We start from the raw sequence: 20249 nt of genomic DNA on the forward strand, positions 1-20249 counted from the left end.
TTTGGTTTAATAGTTTTACTTTTTTTTAGTATTTAGTAATTTAACGAAAAAAACGGTTGTTAGCAAAGCGTGTCCGAAATAAATCATGCGGCGCCGATGTTGCAAAAGCTGCTTCTGCAAACAGCTGGTTTACAACAATGCATTCAAGCGGCATGTCAAAATCAGTTACAAGCAAATATTTCCGACCAACTACCAGGTTGCAACATAAAACAACAACAGCACAGCAGCATGACGCTGCTGCTATGAAGTCGATATCAAAAAAGAAACATATCAAAATAGAAAATGAAAACTCAAATGCAAAAAAGCCGAAAATTATTCCTAAATGGGAGCCACCAAATTGGAAGTTGCAACTAGAAAACATCAGGACTATGCGAAAAGATAAGAACGCTCCTGTAGACACAATGGGCTGTGAAAGATGTACACATGACGAATACACACAAAAGGTTAATAAACATTACAGACCTGGTCTAGAACCTCACCACAACGAACGTTATTTGGGTTAGGGTAGGTTAAGGGATACTATTAAATAATAAATATAATAATACTTGACTGACCTCAACCCAAACCGACACCCTAACGCAAATAATGTACGTTATTTTAATAATTGTTTCAATGCTGTGGTAGGATTCTAGACCAACGCTCACATTACTTTTGAGTCACAACCTACTCAATTTAAAGCTTGGTACATGAAGTTTAACAATTGGAAATAATATCTTGCTTTATGTCATGGGTTTAAATACAGGAGAAAAGGTACCACATCTTAACATCACTGATGTTATCAAGTCAAACTAAAGACCATGTCACTCACGCTGCTATGGAAAGGCTTTTAGAACATGGACTCACAGTACCAAATATAATTGAAATTTCTGAAGAGAAACTTGGAAAACTTATATATCCTGTGGGATTTTGGAAGGTTAGTTTATGCAATTTCTTTGCTGCTTTTGTTAATTCAATAGTTCTATGCCAACATAGAGTAAAGTGAAGTACATCAAAAAGGCTGCACTAATATTAAAAGAAGATTATGATTGTGATATTCCACCAAATGTTGATCTTCTAGTAAAATTACCAGGTGTTGGCCCAAAGATGGCCTATCTTACCATGAGCTGTGCATGGGATAAGGTTGTGGGTATAGGTAAGTTTCCAATTGGTGTGTTTGTTGTGATGTACATATACCTGTTTGAATTTTTTGTAGGTGTGGATGTTCATGTTCATCGCATATCAAATCGCCTTGGATGGGTTCAAAAGAAAACGAAAGATCCTGAAAAAACTCGAAAAGAACTTGAAGACTGGTTGCCAAGGTAGAGTTACATTCCTTATCTGAGTTACAGCAACAAAATTATTTTCTTCTTGTTTCTTAAAATAGTGAATATTGGAAAGAGGCTAACTGGATGCTGGTGGGATTTGGCCAGCAAATCTGCCTTCCTGTTAAACCCAAATGTGAATCATGCCTCAATCAAAGCATTTGTCCAGCATCAAATTTTAAAATAAAGAAAGGCTGACTGGTGTAAAAATTAAACTGTGTTTTTTAGGTTTTATATCTTTTTTATTTCTGCCTCTTATAATACCCCTTAACTACAGCTTAAGTCAAACTAGATTGAAGCAGTTTTACATTTTACTTCTTCATATAGCACAAATTGCTTTCTGCAATGTTTTTGTTTGGGTCAATATTATTCTTTCTGTTTTTGAGTTTGCAATAAAAGATGATGGTGATATTTAATAGCTTGATTCCCTGTTAAAGTCTTGTCATTGTTTATTACATAATTAATCAAAAAGTTTAATAGAAATACGAAAATGACAGCAGCGGTTTCAATATTATTCTATTTATATCTGTTATGAACTGATACAAAAATTACTTCACCAATGCAAGACCAGAATAAATTTAGATACATTAATAACTAGTTAGACCCCACATTCATTAAAGTGCTACATTAATTATACAGAAATGATTAAAACTAAAACAATAGGCAGCAAAATTAACGAGCGTCATTAACAAATTTACAAATGATTTAACTAATGAAAATTATAATACTAAGATTCAACATAAAAACAGTACAGAAACAGACAACACAAATTGTAGCACCACAGATGTAAAAAATAAAATTTTGAAGAAATGAGAACACCACATTTGGTTCCATACAATATCAGCTAACAAGAACGCATTTCTTGGTTTTAACAGTTTTCTGTTGGACAATTGAAGAATGTCTGGATTGCTTTGTAGTAAAAGTGTTATTTTACAACGTGCAGATATAGTACAGTGTTGACAGGTAATAAATAACTCTATACTCTTGGGCTTAACATGGTGGAATGTAGGACAACTATGACGTGCACAGTATGTAATGTACATGTCAGTGAACATGATTTTAAGCATACAGTTGGGGTATATACAGTTCAATATTGGTTTGTATGTAATAGGACAACTGTAAAAGACAAATAATATATCTGTTAAACATTGGCTGCGTGGAACTTGTTCTGCAGCAAAATGCTATTAATTTATAAAGTATAATTGATTACTTTCATATTTGTATATTAAATGTACATGAAATTACAGTGAAGGGCCATATTAACACTGTGACACTGATTTCCTGTGTCTAAGAAATAATGCTAACAGAAAATGTACAGCACACATCTTATAAACACTTTGGGACCACAATTTAAAGTCATACAACACTATTTCAAGTCAATACTATTGTAATGATCTATAAAATTTATCACATGCTAAAATAACCATATAAACTTTTTAACAAGTAATTAGGATCTAACACAACAGGGCAAAAGTACGTACGCTACATCGACATATATGAAGAAATGGGTGGCTGAAGGTTTTATACAAAAATATACTTTCAACATTGAGGGTTGGTTGACAACCAAACATACAGTAGATAATCGAAACAGACAACAGAAATAAAAGCGTTTAAAAATATTAAATAGGTTTTTACAGTTATGATGTTAAACCACAGAAACAATTTTGTTTATATCTTTAAAAATGCTTTGCCACTTACTATACATTTTGTTAAATATATAAATCCCCTAAAAGCTTGTTTTACATATCAATGAGAATTTCCAACAGTGCAATGAAGCGCAAAATATATCTCTGATCAGGAATCGTACCAGCATTGTACCAGAAATGAAATTTCTTGGAATCAAAATTAAAGGTTGTTAAACATGGCTTGGCGGTTGTTCCAATTGCTGGAGGGGGCCTTCTTTTTCCTGCTGCCCTGCGACTTGGCCTTGAGCATCTGAAGATCCATTTCAAGTAGGTTGGAGTCGGAGGTCGATGTGGTCAAGTCTCCGCTACTTCCGTTTGAAGTTGGAGGTACGTCTTCACTCTTGCTTGGCGAGGCTGCTATAGTAAAGGAGCAAAATATTGCTTTAATACATAAAAAGAGTGACCGACTCAAGCCCTGATTGCGAAAAAAACAACATAACTTAGCCAAGATAAGTAAAGACCAAAATAGTATATTTTTAAAAATCTTATTTTGGTGTATTAAATTAAATAACACAGTTATATTTTTGGTATAAATGTATTATATATATAACAAAAATGTTATAGTCTTTTAACCCAACAACAACCACTACAAGGGGAACACTGTGTCCTATAAAAAGAGATTTTTGTCATACCAGATGTGGATTTGGTTGGTAGGGGTCCAGACACGTGTTGGCTAGTGGGCGTGACAGAGACTGATTTGAAGTAATCGTCGGCTTTCGAGTCCACCACAAGCATTTCAACCATTTCGCCTGAATCCTTAATTGCTGACACCACCTCGCTGTGCTTGTTGCCTTCTATATTGGCTCCATTGATCTATATTTCGAAAAAATTAAAGCGACTTGGCAACTAGAATGATTTTTAAACATCTTGGCTGGTAAAATGTCCATGTTTTGGAAGTTAAGATATATTTATCACTAGTTTTGAAAGCTCAAATTTAAAACCTAATGATTTGGACAATTGTTTTTTAACCAAAAAAGATAAATTTTAACCTAAAAAAATATTTTGAAAAAAATTTGACCTATTAAAAATGCATTGATTTTAAATAACGCATTTTGGATAAAGTACTGCATCAGTGTCTTGGCAACGTCAGTACCTTGTTCTGGTGTATTACTGACAAAGGGTGGTACACAAATCAATTATTTTTTCAGGTTTAAAATGCAAATCTTTTGAAAGTCCTAAGTTTTTATGTTGGGAATATCAAAAAGACCAAAGTTTAAAAAAAAACAATTGCTCAGTGAACAATTTAGTTGAAATACAAGGAAAAAATGATTTTCAAAAATTAACAAAAGACTATGTGATTTTATCAAAATAGTTAATTGGATAACTGCAAATTGCCACCGAAAGAACACACAACAAATACTGTTCAATGCATTTGTTAAACCTAAAACACAACATCGAAGTTTGCTAAACCAAAGTGTTTTTATATTACATATGGCTACAATACAATTATTGAAAATACAATACAGTTAACATGTTGTTAATTGTTATAAAGTTCAAAACAAAATTTTTATAAAATTTAAACTAAACAACATTTTCGAACAGCGTGTTACCGGTTTGGCTAATTTTGTAACAATAATTAGGCATTCTGTAAACGATTTTGACTTAAAATAACTTTGACGTAGTGTGTAAATTTTGACAAAATAAAAAAAAAAAAAAAAAAAAAATTGCCCTACTGATAATGTAAGGTGGTGTGTAAGTGAGATGGTATGTTTTTCACTGTTGCAGTGTACTAACACAATGCTATTCTTGATCTAGGCATTTTGTAGAAGTCCTCAGGATGTGACCTGTAACTGTGGGAGTGGCCCAGGCGAGTGTTAATAAACCTATATGTACATACGTCATTCACTTTCTGAGCTACATTATTTTACACCACACAAAATAGCTCTAAAGGAAACTGAAATAATTGGACCACTTCATAAGCATGAGTCATGCATATATTTAGTAATAACTGAAAACATTATTACAGTTAATGATGTAACACAATCAATAAAATGCATAAATACTGATGCAATTAGTTCCTCTTATAACCACATTGTGGTATAATTGTTGGTTGTTAAGTAAGTCATTGCTAATCAGGGATAATCTACTTTCAGTCAATTAGGGCACTGCACTATATGAACAGAATTGTGATACACATTCATTTGTAAAACCCTAAGAATGTCAATATACATATTTAAACCTTAACCTTACAAATGTTGGAAAAAGTTTTGTAAAAAATAAAAACAATTAGACCAGATAAGAAATTGAAACATGTCTATATATTTGCTAAAATACCTTACATATGTAAATGTGCAGTCATATTTAAAACCTTAAACTGAATGTTGTAAAAAGAGAATTGACAAACATGGTGTGTCCTTCGTTTTCTCTAAATATTTATTGTTATTAAAGTCAAATGTATAGGATATAAATTATGAATAAGCCACTGAATGAAACCTTGAAACGTAATCATACCCATTCAGTTTTACCAGTTAGAAAAATAGGTAGCACTCAATGGAGACAATATGCCATGGGTATGTCAACAGAACAATGAGGCAAAATGAAGAGAACGCCCAACCTGGACATTATTTCTCAACAATAGAGCCCCACCTTGGAAGGTTTGTTTGTAATAGAATGAAAAGGCAATAAAGTGACTGTTTGTCGCTCAACCAACGTCAAACAAGTGCCAGCTAGGGAGCATTTGGTTGAAATAACGAGGGTGTTGGAATGTGGATGGCGGTGGTTAATAATTAAACTGCTGTTTACCTAACCTTTGGTTCGTGACACGAGGGACAGTGCATCACTTAATTCAGCAGTAAAAATAATGAGGTAGTTATGACAGTAGTTTTTGGTAAAATGCCATACCTACCTACAAAAATATTAATATAACAAAATACATGTACAAAAATATTAATATAACAAAATACAGTAAATATGTTGGTTGGGTTGTTCGTGACAGCAATACAAATACAGTACAATTTACCTAGTTCATTCTTACCTCGATAATTCTGTCACCAGCTTTTAACCCAGCAATATCAGCTGCACTATCGCTGTCGATTGAGCGAATGTAACGTCCCTGCTTTCCTTTTTCACTGTGAAGGTTGAAACCGAACCCAGCAGCTGTTCGAGTAAGTTTACAGAGGCGAGGTCGAAGCTGAAATAAAGATTCATGTTGATTCACAATTGCCTTTAGAAAATACTTTTAAACCAGGCCTAACATTCAATATTTGGATTTTGGGTGTTAATTGCATATCAGTGCTTTTTAGTCAAGAAGGTTGCATGGCTAGCGGTCTCTTTATTGGGTTACTGACTACATGGAGTTAAATTGATTAGGATTGGTTTGTAGTAAGATTGCACCAAAATTCAGCAAACCTATAGAAACAATCAAGCAATAAAGTGATGGTACACTTCAAATAACTACAGACTTAAATATTCCTCTTAATGTTTAAATAGTTTTGCTAAATTTAGCTTTAGAAAAAAAAATTGTTAAAAAATATTTGGTACTCCCAAAAATAATAAAACTGGTGTATATGTGTTGTTACTTTATACCATTTAATTATGTTCATCTGTTTCAAACTACATTAGTTGCTCCCATAAAGCTTAGTACTAAGTTATAAGCAGATAATCCTACAAGTTTGGAATGTGCAAAGTGATTTAAAGTAGTGTCCACTAATGGATAAACAGTCATGTAGTCCTTTACCCAGTGTAGTTGGTAAAACTAAGTCTGACTACAAGAATACCTATATTTGTTGAATTACTTTATATATATATACAAAGAAAGTAATGAAAAAAGGTATATAAATTTCATTAATAACAAATACTACCGTTTTCAAACATTTTAGCCTCTTTTTCTAAATTTTAAAACACTAACAACAGAGTGCTGTTTATTATTGAGCATATTAAATGACCAATAACCACATTTTTCCTATATAAATTAAACATTAATAAAAACTGACAGAAAAAAATCAAACGAATACTAGAGATTTCCGATTCTTTACATTTTAATCTCATACCGATTGACAATATTTTAGACCAAAAGTAGTGCGATCCAAGGCCAATAACTATTTTCAAACAAAACAAAAAGTTTACATTAAAATGTGCTAATATTGTCAGCTTATTATTAATATTGTCAGCTTATTAAAATTTGCTGTAGGTTTAAAAAGTTGAATTTCCATTATTTGTTAACCTACTATTTTTTGATAAATATACCTTTAAAGGCAGAAATTGCTTCATTGAGTGACAAATCATGCCTTAACTACCTTATTAATTTAGTATCAAATCGACTCCGCCACCACCCCAGTATAGAAAGAATACAGATAGTACCACTTAGTATCAGCTCCGAATCGCAATAATTCAACATCCCTAATAAAAATTGAAAAAAAAAAATAGTTACCTCTTCTTTGTTTACAGAGCTGTCTAATTCTGTTACTTCAGTCACTTGGCTGTGCTCGTCTGCACCCACATTTTCACCATTTTTTATCAGTTCCTCAGTAATAGAAATATTTTTGTCTTTATAAAAATTGTAGCCTTCTTCGCTGATAACCAGAAGATTGGTTTCACCACTCTTTTCTTTTATACGAGCAACAACCTAAAATAAAAAAAGGTCATTAAATAATTTATAAAAAGGGTATTGAATTAAAATTTAAAACAATGTGTTACAACACTGAAAACAAATCATAAATATTTTATAGAATTCAAAAATATTATTTTGTACACAGATACTTAAAATGAGTAATGCTACAAGTGTTACATGATATCCTAAAAGCTATTATTTTGAAACGCAACTACATTTTGTTAATATACAAATACTAGTTTTGGTGAAATGAATTTAGTATTTCAAACCAAACTTGCATTTTACTGGTTTTAAAAGTGCCGTTATTGTAAAATTACTTTCAAAATTTTAAAACAGAACATTATATAACTAAAGAACCTCACAATCTTATGATAAAAAAATTTTTGAAAAAAAACACTAGGTTGATTATATAATTTTTGATAAATAGGTTTCTTACACGATTATCACATAGGCATTACATGAAGCTGTACAAGGGTGATCAACTCACTGCTACAACATACCGCTTTGTGGTCGACAGTTTCAACATTTATGCCATTTACAGCGATGATCCTGTCACCAAACAATAAACCAGCATGTTCTGCAGGACTGTCTGGTTCAACCTTCCGAACACGCTGCCCGGTCTTTCCCTTTTCTCCATGCAGATGAAATCCGTAGCCATTGCTTCCTTGAATGACATGACACACTCTCGGCTTCAAGTCGGCCATTATGAACAGGTTGCGGTTATCACAGAAAATATAACTACAAAATTCCAATAAGTTTAACCTACACAATATTTAAACAATGAAAAGCATGTATGGAATGTTTGATTTTTCAAACAAAACAAATTCTCTTTATTATTAATATGAAAAGTTCAACCACTAACATAAATTAGTATTAAAATTTGGTGGTAAAACAATATCTCTCCCTGTTAACCAGTCTGCATTCCGTGGAAGGAGCACACCCAATATTCTTTCTAAAAAGATTGTGTGCACACTATAATTGATGCATACCTAAATTGATGTAGGATTTCCAACTTAAGGTCCGCAAAAACATAATTAATACCTGCACACCATTAAAATTGGTTCTGCATACACAAGATCTTGGGGGGAATCGAGCATGCATTTGTATACTAAGTACTTTGAAAAGCAGGTCACTGAAAAGTTTTTTTTATTAGCAATCGAATTTTCTAGCCTGTATTTCACTTGACTTTTTGAGTTCTCAGGTGTGAGCCAACTCAGAAAGTTGTTTTAAGTTTAAACATCTTCCTATGCCTGAGTGCATTCCATAATGTGTGGCCCCCGAAAGATGCACGCCAAATTTTTTTTTTTTTTGGCTTAAATCCTATGGCAAACTTGGATGATATGTACACTAAAAAATACCATTCACTTTGGTAAATTCACTAGTCGGTGATAATCCAGGTACAATGACATCAATGGCATGATTTTGGGCAAGCATTCCACACCAAAGATCTCTGGCAAGAAGGCACTAGAATACAATCAGCCACTGTGGAAAGTTTGACAAGTAAACCTGCAAGTTTTTTCAGCCTTTTTAAAGTGCAGGTTGGCCTTAAGCACTCGCCCGCTCGCCAATGCGAGTGCAAATCGCTCCTGGCGAGTGCTGATTGACACCCAGTTATTTCCCCAAAAAATAAGACGCAAATACATTCAACACTACACAAATAATAAGGTTAATCTAAGTCACAATCGAAGCTCGTAATAAAGACTCTTTGTCCCGTTTAAAAAAAAATTGTTTACCGGAAAACAATCAAAGACGTCATTGCTGCAGTGGCAAATAATTATAAGGTTTATCCTTAAACTTGAACATTGTTAATTTTTAAATGTTTAACCCAGTCGACGACGCCTTTGCAAAAGTTTATTGGACTTGCGATGTACCCAGAAAAATAATTCTACTTTTTTGTATTTATTTAATTGTTTGTATTACGAAATTAAGAGCAATTGCTACAGTTTTTGCTAACAATAAGTTTCAAAATACAAGTATCTTCTAATAATATTTGTAAGCAGTGTTTTTTATGTTTTGAGGGACCACACTACGATATTTGAAAATATCGCCTACTTGTGTAACTGCAAACTATAGTGTTAGGCGAAATGTGGCGTTTTGTTTGTGGCGTGAAACAAGCTGCGTTAAAACGTCCTTCAAGCACAGAAAAACCAGAATACGAAAAAAAGAGAGCTCAAGGATTTTTAGAAAAATGGAAAACCGGCAGGCCGTGGCTACTAAATTGTCAGTGTTATTTTTTTCACTAAAGATTGTTAAAAATATTTCGCTAAAACATAGTCTTAAACGTAAACTGCTTTATCGGTCATTAATTTGTTCATCCGTGCTTGGAAATAAACAACCAGACTTTTATAAAACTACTGTTTACGTAGAAAAACCACAAAACAGAATAACGATAACCTAAGAAATGACCGCGCTAGGACGAAAATTAACAGACGGCGTGCCAACAAATTTTGCGAGTGTTATTTCGTCCGGGCGAGTGCCGATTGATTGCCACTCGCCCAGCTTGCGAGTGTAAATTTTTGCTTAGGAACAATCCTGAAGTGCACCCCGAAAAAACATAAACTGCACCCAAAATATGTACAACACTCTACACCCTTCAATACAGAGTGCTTCGAAAATCATAAAGTGCACCGGGAAAATTGAAAGTGCACTTTTTTACCTTTGTTGCACCCGGCCGCCCAGATTAATCGGTGAACACGCAAGATCTCATCGAGATCTGCTATACTTCCACACTTGGCAATCAGGTTCCTATGCAAACCTAAAATTATTAAATTTCAATTTTTAGGTGAGCAGGTCAAGATTTCAGGTTAGCCAATATGCAACTAAGGTTTTATGAAGACCTGATGATGCTGTTCTAGAATCCTACCACAGCATCAGCATGACATTTTAAATCGTATCATAACTAAAAACTGAACCACCGATACACAAGTAAATTGCTTTGTTCAATTCACTAATTCATGGGTGCCAACTTGCTTTTAAATTATCTCGCGTAAGTCAGTTTGCTTTGCTGGAGTCACAGACTCAGCACTCGGGTTATTTTTAACAGAAATCCGCTGCCGTGGTGAGTATACCAGTATTTTTTGTGGTAATTTACACTAAAACATGTGCATAGTATCTATTGATTGTTTCAGATAAATTAATAAAACAAATCAGCACTTCATCAATTTTGGACGTTAAAAAAAAATCAAGTAAGCAATTTAGTGTAAAATTATTCAATTCCAATTTAAAAACTTGCTATAGATTATATATGTTTGCAGAAATACTTTTAATTTTTAGTTCAACTTTAATCTTACATTAACGAGATTAATATTTGATTAACCAGAATTTTTTTGGCGCTGGTCTACAATCCTATGCCATAAGTATGAAATTCAGTACAAAACTTGAGAATACTATTATATTCGGCGCTTTTTCACTATTGTACGTAAAAATTAATAAAAAATTTTTTTTCTTCAAATGCCGCATACCACAACGCATATTGTTTGGGTTAGGGTACGGGTTAGCGTTTGGTTGAGGGTGGGTCAAGTTATTATTAATAATAAACATAATATTACTTGACCCACCCTCACCCAAACGCTAACCCGCACCCTAACCCAAACAATATGCGTTGTGGTATGCGGTATTATCATTATTTTTTTTGGCATAACTTTTCACGTACAATAGTGAAAGAGCGCCTTATATTCTTATTTAATAATAATACTTGACCCACCCTAACCCAAACACTAACTCGCACCCTAACCCAAATAATGCTTGTTGTGGAAGGATTCTAGACCAGCGCCGTTTTTTTTTGTTTTTTTCTTTAAAGGTAAAGCTAGAATTTTAGATATTTTATTTTAAAATAGTATTTCTTGACTAACATTTATCGATATTTATATAAAAGCACTAACAATCATTTGAGCTGCGCAGATGTCATCCTGAAGGTACAAGCCTGCGCACTGCAGCACTGCAGCAGTGCAACCATTTTAGTTTATTGCATTTTATGGAGCTATTTGCTGAAATAAATTATTTTTATACCTACAAAAAATTCATTTATAAATCCAATGAGTGGTGCGTTTTATTTGTTCACGCTGGCAACATTCACAATTTTATATTGATTTTAAAGCAGGGAGTCGAACCGTTTGACTTTTCCGGTTCAGGTTCGGTTCGGGTTCAAGGATTTTTTGGAATACGCTACAGTTCCGGTTTCGGTTCGGAGCAATTTCAAAGTTTGCTTCAGCTCCGGTTCGACCATCGTTATTTCAAAACCGGTTTATAGAGTTCCGGTCTGGATACAATATAAATTGCGGTAAATCTAAAAATGTGGGTCAGCAAATGTAGAGAATAATCTTTGAACAGTAAGTCATTCAATCAAAGTTACGTGACGTAATAAAAAACAGCAACTCATTATTGAAATATCTAAAAAATAAAAAAATGAACGTTTTTTAATCAAAATTCAAAACTGTTCATGAGTCTTTAAAATACAAGCTGTGACGTCATAAAAAATTAAGTTCTTGTCCACTGTCCAAGCAAAGAGTTTTTATTCCAAAAAATAAAAACTCTTTTGGTCCAAGGCTTTATCAACCTTGTATGGCACTCCATGAACTTTTTTCCTTAGGTGTATGGAAGCCGTTCAGATCAATATAAGATTAGAGCAAAGATCTTGAGGAATTTAATACGAAAGGTAAAGCACACAAAAACTAAAAACACTTATTTACAAATGGTTATTTTTATATTTATAACCTAAAAGGCAACTTAAATCGTTATACTATGGTTGCCATATTTTATTACACCATCCAAACAGAAATAATGTTTAGAGGACCATCGAGTTCGCATTTTACTCGATAACAGTGATAGACAATTATTTTGACTAGGACACGTATGAGAAACAAAATACGTTGTGGTGAACCGCATCATATCCTATGGAACAGGGCCGGATTTACCAAAAGGCTAGGCAGGCTGAAGCCTAGGGCCTCAACGTCCAGGGGCCTCGAATTTCGGTTTCGAAGTTTGCAATTCTTTTAAAAACTTGAAAAGTTTAAACCCTACCTAAAGTGTATTATATCAAGCTTTTCAGAATAGAAAATTCTATACCCAACTGGTTTCAATCACGTTGTAAAAATTCATTATGACGTCTATGCATCATAATAAAGGCAATTATTACGCGCATTTTGCTGAAAGCTTCTATGTGAAAGTACCATAGTCTTCTCCGCAAAAACAGTATCGGTAGTTGACATGTTGCTGATTGAAATTTACTAATGTTATAGACTTATCTTATTATAAGGTATTAATTGCTAACCTGCGTTTAGATCAGCGGTCGGCAACCTACGGCCCGCGGGCCGGATCCTGTCCGCCGATGTAGCCTAATTCATCCGGCCCACCGCTTCTTTGACAAATTCGACACGAGTCTATTATACATACTTTCTGACTATTATACCAACGTATTGCAAACATTTTTCACGAATGTTCATTATATTTGTGGGTTGTTTACGTCTTAATGCTGCCTTTTCAATGTAGCGCTAAATGGAAAAAAGTATAAAAAAAACGCTTTTTTTCGCGATTTGAGCTAACACTTTACTGCATCCTTAAATGTAATTAAACACGTTTAAGTGCAAAAAAATCCTAGGCCCGCCTGATTGACAGTTGTTCTAACATTTTAATAACACAATTCTCAGTTATCACTTTGTGCGGCCCGCAGAGAGCTTTCTAAGTTTGGTTTGACCCGCGACTACAAAAAGGCTGCCGACCCCTGGTTTAGATCAAGCAATAGTCTTATTTTATAATTTTTTGAACCGCTTTTAATTAAAAATTTGCACTCGAAGAGCGTGAAAAGAACGAAGAGTTTAATGCACTCATATTTTTAACATTAAGCAATGACATGTGATGTTGTTTAGAGAGAAATTCTGAGCTCAAAATTAGGGAGGGACCTCACAAATGGAATATAGCCTAGGGCCTCTCATGGTCTAAATCCGGTCCTGCTATGGAAGAACTAAAATAGAGGGATGATTCTTAAAATTAAGTTTTAAATAAAGAATTGCACAATTTTAAACCATGTCCTGATTTCCAAAAATCGGAAGCAATATGTGCGGAATATTGCCGATATGTTTTAAATCCCTAACTTTAAAACACTTTATAGCGTTTCTCCCTGACGCAGATTTCAACACTGAATTCCCGGACATATGAGAGAAAATCCTGACGTATGGCAATCTCAAGTTATACAGACTTTTGAATAACTAGCCTAGGCCCTAGGCTACACCTTATTGGAGGGAAACAATTATGATTTAAGTTTTGCAATAATCTGTGAAGTATAGTCTACTAATGTTTTTAACAAAATCGTAGAAAAACGGGTTGCTTTAAAACAGAAAAAAAATTGGATAATACTGTTTTACAAATTGATTTCATTTTCGTTAAAAATGTCGGTATTTTATAAACTTTGAAAAATTGTTAATTGCACAAAGGGTTGTACCACATATGTGCCCGCAGTTATTGCAGGTTAAAAATATACGCAGCCTATAGCCTGTCGAGAAATTTAATCAAGCCTTTCGTAAATTTTCCCAAACAGACTTTAAAAAGGGCAAGGAGGCTATCAATGTAATATTTAATCGTACGGTCGTAAGTCGCCTATAAGATGTTAGGGCTGGCAGCCTGTTCAGTTAAATTACGCTCACTTGGTGCGAGGTGCCGCATTAAATCTAAGGCTTTGTCAATTTGGGCCGCTTTTGTTTCGGCATCATTCCAGCCCTCAGCTCTTTTGAAAACGCTCAGCGATTTTCGACAGAACTCGCGTGCCTTCTCGTCCTGGCCGTTTTTTTCCAACGAGAAGGCCAACGTGTAATAAACCAAGCCGATGAACCAGCGTCGATCAGTGTCTTCCTCGCCGTAGTGCTGTCTCATGTCCTGTAAGACCTCGCGACAGACGGCAACGCATTGTCCGTAGTCTCCGACCTCGCACAGGCAGCACGCGTAGTTGCTGAGGCAAAGGGACACCGCCAGCGCTTTGGCCTTCAGGTCACCGATTTCGGTGCTCTTCGCTGCTTGGCAGATGTCGTGCACGAATGGGACGATGTCCTTGTTCAGCATTTTCATTCGAGATTTTTCCGCCATCTCGTCGCACAGCTCAAGGGCGTGGTGCGAGCAGTGATGGAGGAAATCCAGTCGGCTTTTCACTTCTATGAAGTCCACGGACTTTCGCGCCACCTTTAGATACTGGAAGGAGAGAGCGCCGAACGAACGCTGGGTAAGAAGCTTGCTCAAACGGTGGCACTTGTGGACCAGAGCCGCCGGCTCCTCAAAGCTAGGGCTTCTTGAGATTAATAGAAGGAGTTTTTTGCTCAGGAGCTTGCCAGTTTCCTGGTCAGCCGATAGCAGCGCTTCTTCGGCTTTTTTGAATTTCCACAGCAACTCGTCTGAGGCAAGTTACAATAACTTTGGTTAAAGGACGCACGATCTTAAGGTACGTCTGTTAAATCTTACCGGTTTTTTCCCAGTCCAGCCACGGAACCGAAGCAGAAGGCGGGGACTTGGGTTTTTCTGAAAAATAAAAAGAATTTATTGACTCGTTTTTGATTTTATATATTTTTCCAAAATGTAATCTCAATGAGCTGCAGTTTGCGTCTACAAATGATTTAGCTTGCACTTAATGCAGTTAGGCAAATGAATAAAGCCTACATTAACGTTTTGTTGAAATTGAACAATTTTTTTCATACAAAATAAGTTATTTACTCCAGCTGTTCAGGCGTAGCCAATTTGCTTGTTATTTGTTTCGTTTTTGGTGCTTGCTATGCAAAGTAGCTTGGAATAAAATGCATTTACTAATTTTATTAGTTTACATTTTTTATGCCAGTTAGGTTCTGGGACTTGACTTAGACATTAATTAATTTGCAACTGGGACTACATTCAAACTTAATTCCCCACTTGTTTAATATTGTTACCGATTAAAACAAAACTTGCTAAAAGATATAGATCAGGGTTGGGCAATTAGTTTTAACTGCGGTGCGCGTGAAAACTTGAAAATGCTGTGGCGGGCCAGGTCGAAAATAGGATCTCAAATACACGCAATATGACGTTATACTATGATGCTATAAAACAAATGCTAACGTATACGTGTTATATTACTGTAGGAATTGTGCACAAATGTGCAATTTTGATAGAATTAAAAGAAAGTAAAAATTGCTACTAGCATAGGATTTTTTTAAATGCAAATTTTAATTTAGATAGACCTATAAAAGGGGGCGTCACGGATCAAGCACAAATAAAAATGTACATTGCTTGATATATTGGCGTTTATCAAGCGCATAGGCCCGAAAATTTTTTCGTTTTTTTTAAATACTGAAAACATTCGTCCGAAGCACAATAAATACATAAATATTAGGCTAAGTTTGTTAATTCTTCATGGAGAGAAGGTCACAGTGCAGAGAACGCTTGTTGTCTGTAAAGAGGCCAAAAATCAAACAAAGAAAAGAGAGAAGACATTCGCACGAAGCGCAAAAACAATTTCCGTTTTAGTATTTAAAACAGACTAAAAATAGAATTAGGCGAGTTCATGAGTAGATTCGTTCCTGGAAAGAGTGTTTACGATATACCAAACATGAAAAAAATCGCTCTTGTTTTCGCTTATAGATTATGTAATTTAAGAAAAATGCCGGATTAAATCGCTTGCTCGACCGAATCCGGCCCGCATGTTGCCCAGGTCTGGTATAGATTAATTATAGTTAGGAAATACCTTGATGTAGAAACGGGTCTGTCAAAGACTGCTTCCAGTTGTTTAATGTGATATTTTCAACGATACGGCCGCTGCTGGTTTGAAAGTTTGAACGCTCGTTTAAAAGCTTCGTGATCTGACGAAGTTGACGAGAGATCACCGCTCCGCCAAACTTTTTCAAAACCTTGCCGATCTCTTGTTTTACTTAAAGAAACAAAAAAAGCGAAAAGTAGTGGGATGTTAAGGGTTAGAATAAATGATGCGATATTAAAAAATATTGAAGCCTATAACTGATGTAAAGCTCATCTCGTGTCCTTTGCTGATTTAAGGCACGGACACTATTTTATTCTTAATGCGCGTTTCTATCACCTTCTTCACTTTCTTGTCTAGTCGCAGGGTCCCCATTCCAGCAAGATTTTATAATACGTATCAGAACGGCAAGGTTTTTAGTTTCTTCGCTGCCGTCCTGTGGTGAGCTTCCAACACTATCTTCTTCATCGTTTGGTATGGTTGGTCTCGACGTTCCGCTGACTATTTGGGAGGGGAGCAAGTGAATTTGGTTCATCCGGTCCGCGTACACCGGTTTGTGCGTCACCAGATCACAAACAATCATCGAGAAGCTTCGAGAAGAAAACAAGGATATTTAAACAAAATATTGGACCACTTATTAAAACTATAATTCATTGGCACAGGTTGTCGCAACATCAATTCAGGGATATTGCATTTGTTTATAGTGGAAATTATTAAAGTTGCCACTATCTCGAATACAAGCTTATGCTAATTTGGGATCTGTTGTTAATTTGGTTTCATTTCTGAACACGTTTCGAGAAATAAACGCACGCTTTTAATTTGCTATAATAAGGTTAAGTGTGAAAGATAATTGGTACGAATACCAGGCAAAAATAAGCAATTGCTGATTCCTAACCATTTGACAAACACCACACACGTACACAAACACAAACATATACGTTTTGCAAAGTTACTGTACATGTGCATTGACAGCTTGTACCTGTACATGTCCATTGACGCCGTGCGTTCGATAGAAAGGTCCTTCAAGAATTCCGGGGCAGCGTAAAGCTGTGTGTGCTGTCTGTTGATGGGCACGTCCAGCGAAGACGAGCAACCAGTTGCCCTCACCAAGTACGCTGAACCGAAGTCGGCCAGCTTCACGCTTAGCATTCGCGTTAGCAGAATGTTCTCCGGCTTTAAATCGCCATGGCAGAACGTCTTCGATTTGCTAAAGTTGTGCAGGTAGGCAAGCGCACAGGCGATTTCCTGGCTGAGACGGAGCGCCACCAGACGGCTAATCGGAATGTCGGAACTGGCCACTAGCTGCGCCAGGTTGAGACCGTCGACAAACTCCATCACGATCGCAATATAGCATTCCCAGCTGGTGACGCCGAGCACTTGCACAACGTTGGAGTGAAGCATGCGGCTCATTACGTTGGCTTCGCCGATCACGCTGCGTACAAATTAATATCCCATAAACGAACAAAATATTACAAGCAAGTTTATGTATACAAAAAACAAAAACATGAACGAAGGACATACTTCACACAGGGTCAACAATTTTGATACGTGATGTCACAACGTTATGCACAGTATAACATAAATAAGGTTTCGTGTCTTTCGGAATTAAAATGAATCAACATATATTTCGCTTAGCGTATTTGTGAGTATAATAAAAATATCACAAAAAAGCAGCATTCAGAAGGACCTCACATCCAGGCTAATCCAGCCCTAAGCATTTTAACAGGTAACCATTATTTTTGCCTTGTTGTTTTTCCCGATTTGATAAGTTGTACGAAATCTACTAACACTTTGCTTCCCTTTAAAAGCAAAGCTTTCAAAAAAAAATACTTACTTTTCCAGCCTTTTCTTGTACTCCTCGCTTTCCGCACTTTGCTGGTCGTGGTGATTCGACAGCACGAAAATTTTCGCCCCGACTTCGCCCAATACTTCGTCGTGGTAGCAGCGAAAGAAATAGCCGAAAGTTCCCGCTGCTAGATACTGCTGCAGTCGAAATTCAGAGGCCTCATACCGAGGTATGTCCTCGCATAACGACACCTGGCGTGTTCTCTTCTTCAAGGCAGGGGAAGTCAAGGCACATTGGGAACTTTCCATTATAGTGTACGCTATGCCGACACGAGCACTACATTATAGACTTAAGCAACTAGAATTCTTTCGATTTTTTTTAAATAGATTAGATTTGAAACAAGAGTTCAGTTTTATCCATTTAGATTAGGATCATTAGTAATAACGAAATTTATGAAAACTAACCAAGTTCTGAACTTCATCTGCTTTCAAGCAGGCGGCTCCATTAAACGCAAAATTGTATATTAGGCCTACAATTTGGACAAGCTTTCGCCCAATCCTGAATTTTTAGGTCAAAATAAGAAAGTTAAATAGTATTATCTGATTTCCTGATTTTAAACTATAGACAAATGCGGCTATAATGCAAAAAACTAATGTTTTTCAATTCACAATCAATTTAGGTAAAATGGCTATGTTTTATAATAATAATCTGAAGGGCTAAGATTTTCGTATACGCCAACACGACTCATTTTATCTGCATGGCTGAAAACTTGTTCCAAATAATAAAGTAAAATTCAGCCGTTGAACAAGGTAGCATTTTCAAATAAATCTAATAGGGTCCTCGAACCAAATTTACAAGCAATTCACAAGTTAGATAGAAATTAGATTTAACATCAAATCGCTCTTTTTCGAATTGGACGTCTATGAAGTCTGCGCTAAATACGGCGTTAGTTATGAGCGTTAGTTATGTTTTATACTTGAACAGCTTAACTGAAAACATCATTTAAATCGACAACAATATGACAAAAGTTCTATATCAAAATCACTCGTATGTTTGCTCACTAAACTTCGGTACAACCGCTAAATTGCGGACTACATTGTTTCTTATCGTAGTTTTCTACCAAGTTAAGCTGTTTTGCAAGTTACTATACATTTCATTGAGTTTTACAGTTATACAAAACACCTTTTGCGCAAAAACGTGAATGGTTTCTAGTATGCATCCACAAAACAGGTAAAGAGCTCTTTGAAACGACTGTTTAGCCCGCGATCGGGCGCTTGTGGAAATACAATGAACAAACGTTTGTATTCGCGACAATGAGTAATAAAGGTTTACAGCAACATGGCAGTGCGTTATAACAAAAAGGTGCCAGGGTAGTTAAATATTTAAGATTGAACACATAGCGGTTGCTACGGAACTTTCAGAGTTTCGTTTCGATCGAAATACGTTTTTAAAATGCTCAGTTTGAAAAATAGTTGTAACAATGGTTTAAAAAATGGAACCGAACGAAATGTAACATACTCAAAACACTGCAACTATTATAGGCAAAAAAACATTCCAAAATATAAAACCAGCCACCTAGAAAGGCACTAAATGTGTATTATTTGTAGCCAGATCAGAAAAAAATATATAGAAAGCACAAGAAAAACAGTAATATTTAATTATTTATTCGTGAATAGCCTATAATATACAATATACATACCATCTTAAAAAAACTTTGTTTACGAGTTTCTTTTTAAACAGTCCAAGCTTCTAAGCTGCTTTATAGCAACCACTTCACATTTGGGCGACAAATAAACTATAGTATATAGTGAAACTAGTGTTATTGTGACGCAGGACAAAAATGTACAATGTAAGCATGTGTATTTATGTTTCACTTTGTTCTAACACGCATGCTAGCAAGAGATCCAAAGCGATAAATGGTGTTGCTGTAATGTGATGCAATGCCTACACACAAGCTAGAAATGCAGGGGTGGCAAACACGCGGCTCGCGAGCCGCATGTGACTCTTTTACCAGTTTTATATGGCTCTTATACGTTCATGTTGAACAATTATGATATCTTCGAATGTGTCTATTTCGTTTGGCAAAGTTATTTTTATTTGCCAGTTCAGGCTGTTTGTCTTAAGGCCACGTATTGTTAGTAACACTTTTAAAACATGATAAACGCAAAAAAGTATGATGTTTGCACTTAAGCTGCGAGTCAATGATTCTCAGGTTATTTGTTCAAAT

General features: G+C 35.4%; 3 protein-coding genes across 5 annotated transcripts; 1 reads left to right on the top strand and 2 right to left on the bottom strand.

Annotated features, from left to right (window-relative positions):
* The first annotated feature begins 129 nt into the window (after positions 1–129).
* Positions 130–1657, top strand: LOC146161425 (endonuclease III-like protein 1). Of its 3 annotated transcripts, none has more exons than XM_083384500.1 (5): positions 130–443; positions 743–913; positions 973–1132; positions 1193–1298; positions 1364–1657. In XM_083384500.1, the coding sequence occupies exons 1-5, from the start codon at positions 138–140 to the stop codon at positions 1497–1499; spliced, it is 879 nt and encodes a 292-aa protein (XP_083240626.1). In that variant the 5' UTR covers positions 130–137; the 3' UTR covers positions 1500–1657. The 3 variants fall into 3 exon arrangements, with proteins under 3 accessions (XP_083240626.1, XP_083240627.1, XP_083240629.1); XM_083384501.1 differs by having other exon boundaries at positions 973–1119; XM_083384503.1 differs by lacking the exon at positions 973–1132.
* Positions 1658–1803: 146 nt separating this feature from the next.
* On the bottom strand, positions 1804–8291 carry LOC146161426 (Na(+)/H(+) exchange regulatory cofactor NHE-RF1-like). The gene is made up of 5 exons (XM_083384535.1): positions 8036–8291; positions 7356–7550; positions 5961–6116; positions 3619–3799; positions 1804–3343 (listed from the first exon to the last, which is right to left on the bottom strand). The coding sequence occupies exons 1-5, from the start codon at positions 8237–8239 to the stop codon at positions 3147–3149; spliced, it is 933 nt and encodes a 310-aa protein (XP_083240661.1). The 5' UTR covers positions 8240–8291; the 3' UTR covers positions 1804–3146.
* A 5769-nt stretch (positions 8292–14060) lies between these two features.
* LOC146161427 (uncharacterized) lies at positions 14061–15249 on the bottom strand. The gene is made up of 2 exons (XM_083385711.1): positions 14979–15249; positions 14061–14911 (listed from the first exon to the last, which is right to left on the bottom strand). Exon 2 carries the CDS (start codon positions 14607–14609, stop codon positions 14127–14129), a length of 483 nt encoding a protein of 160 aa, XP_083241837.1. The 5' UTR covers positions 14610–14911; positions 14979–15249; the 3' UTR covers positions 14061–14126.
* Between the last annotated feature and the right edge of the window lie 5000 nt (positions 15250–20249).

Source organism: Ascidiella aspersa, chromosome 3 (genome assembly GCF_963924565.1).
Source record: "Ascidiella aspersa chromosome 3, kaAscAspe10.2, whole genome shotgun sequence".
NCBI classification, from domain to species: domain Eukaryota; kingdom Metazoa; phylum Chordata; class Ascidiacea; order Phlebobranchia; family Ascidiidae; genus Ascidiella; species Ascidiella aspersa.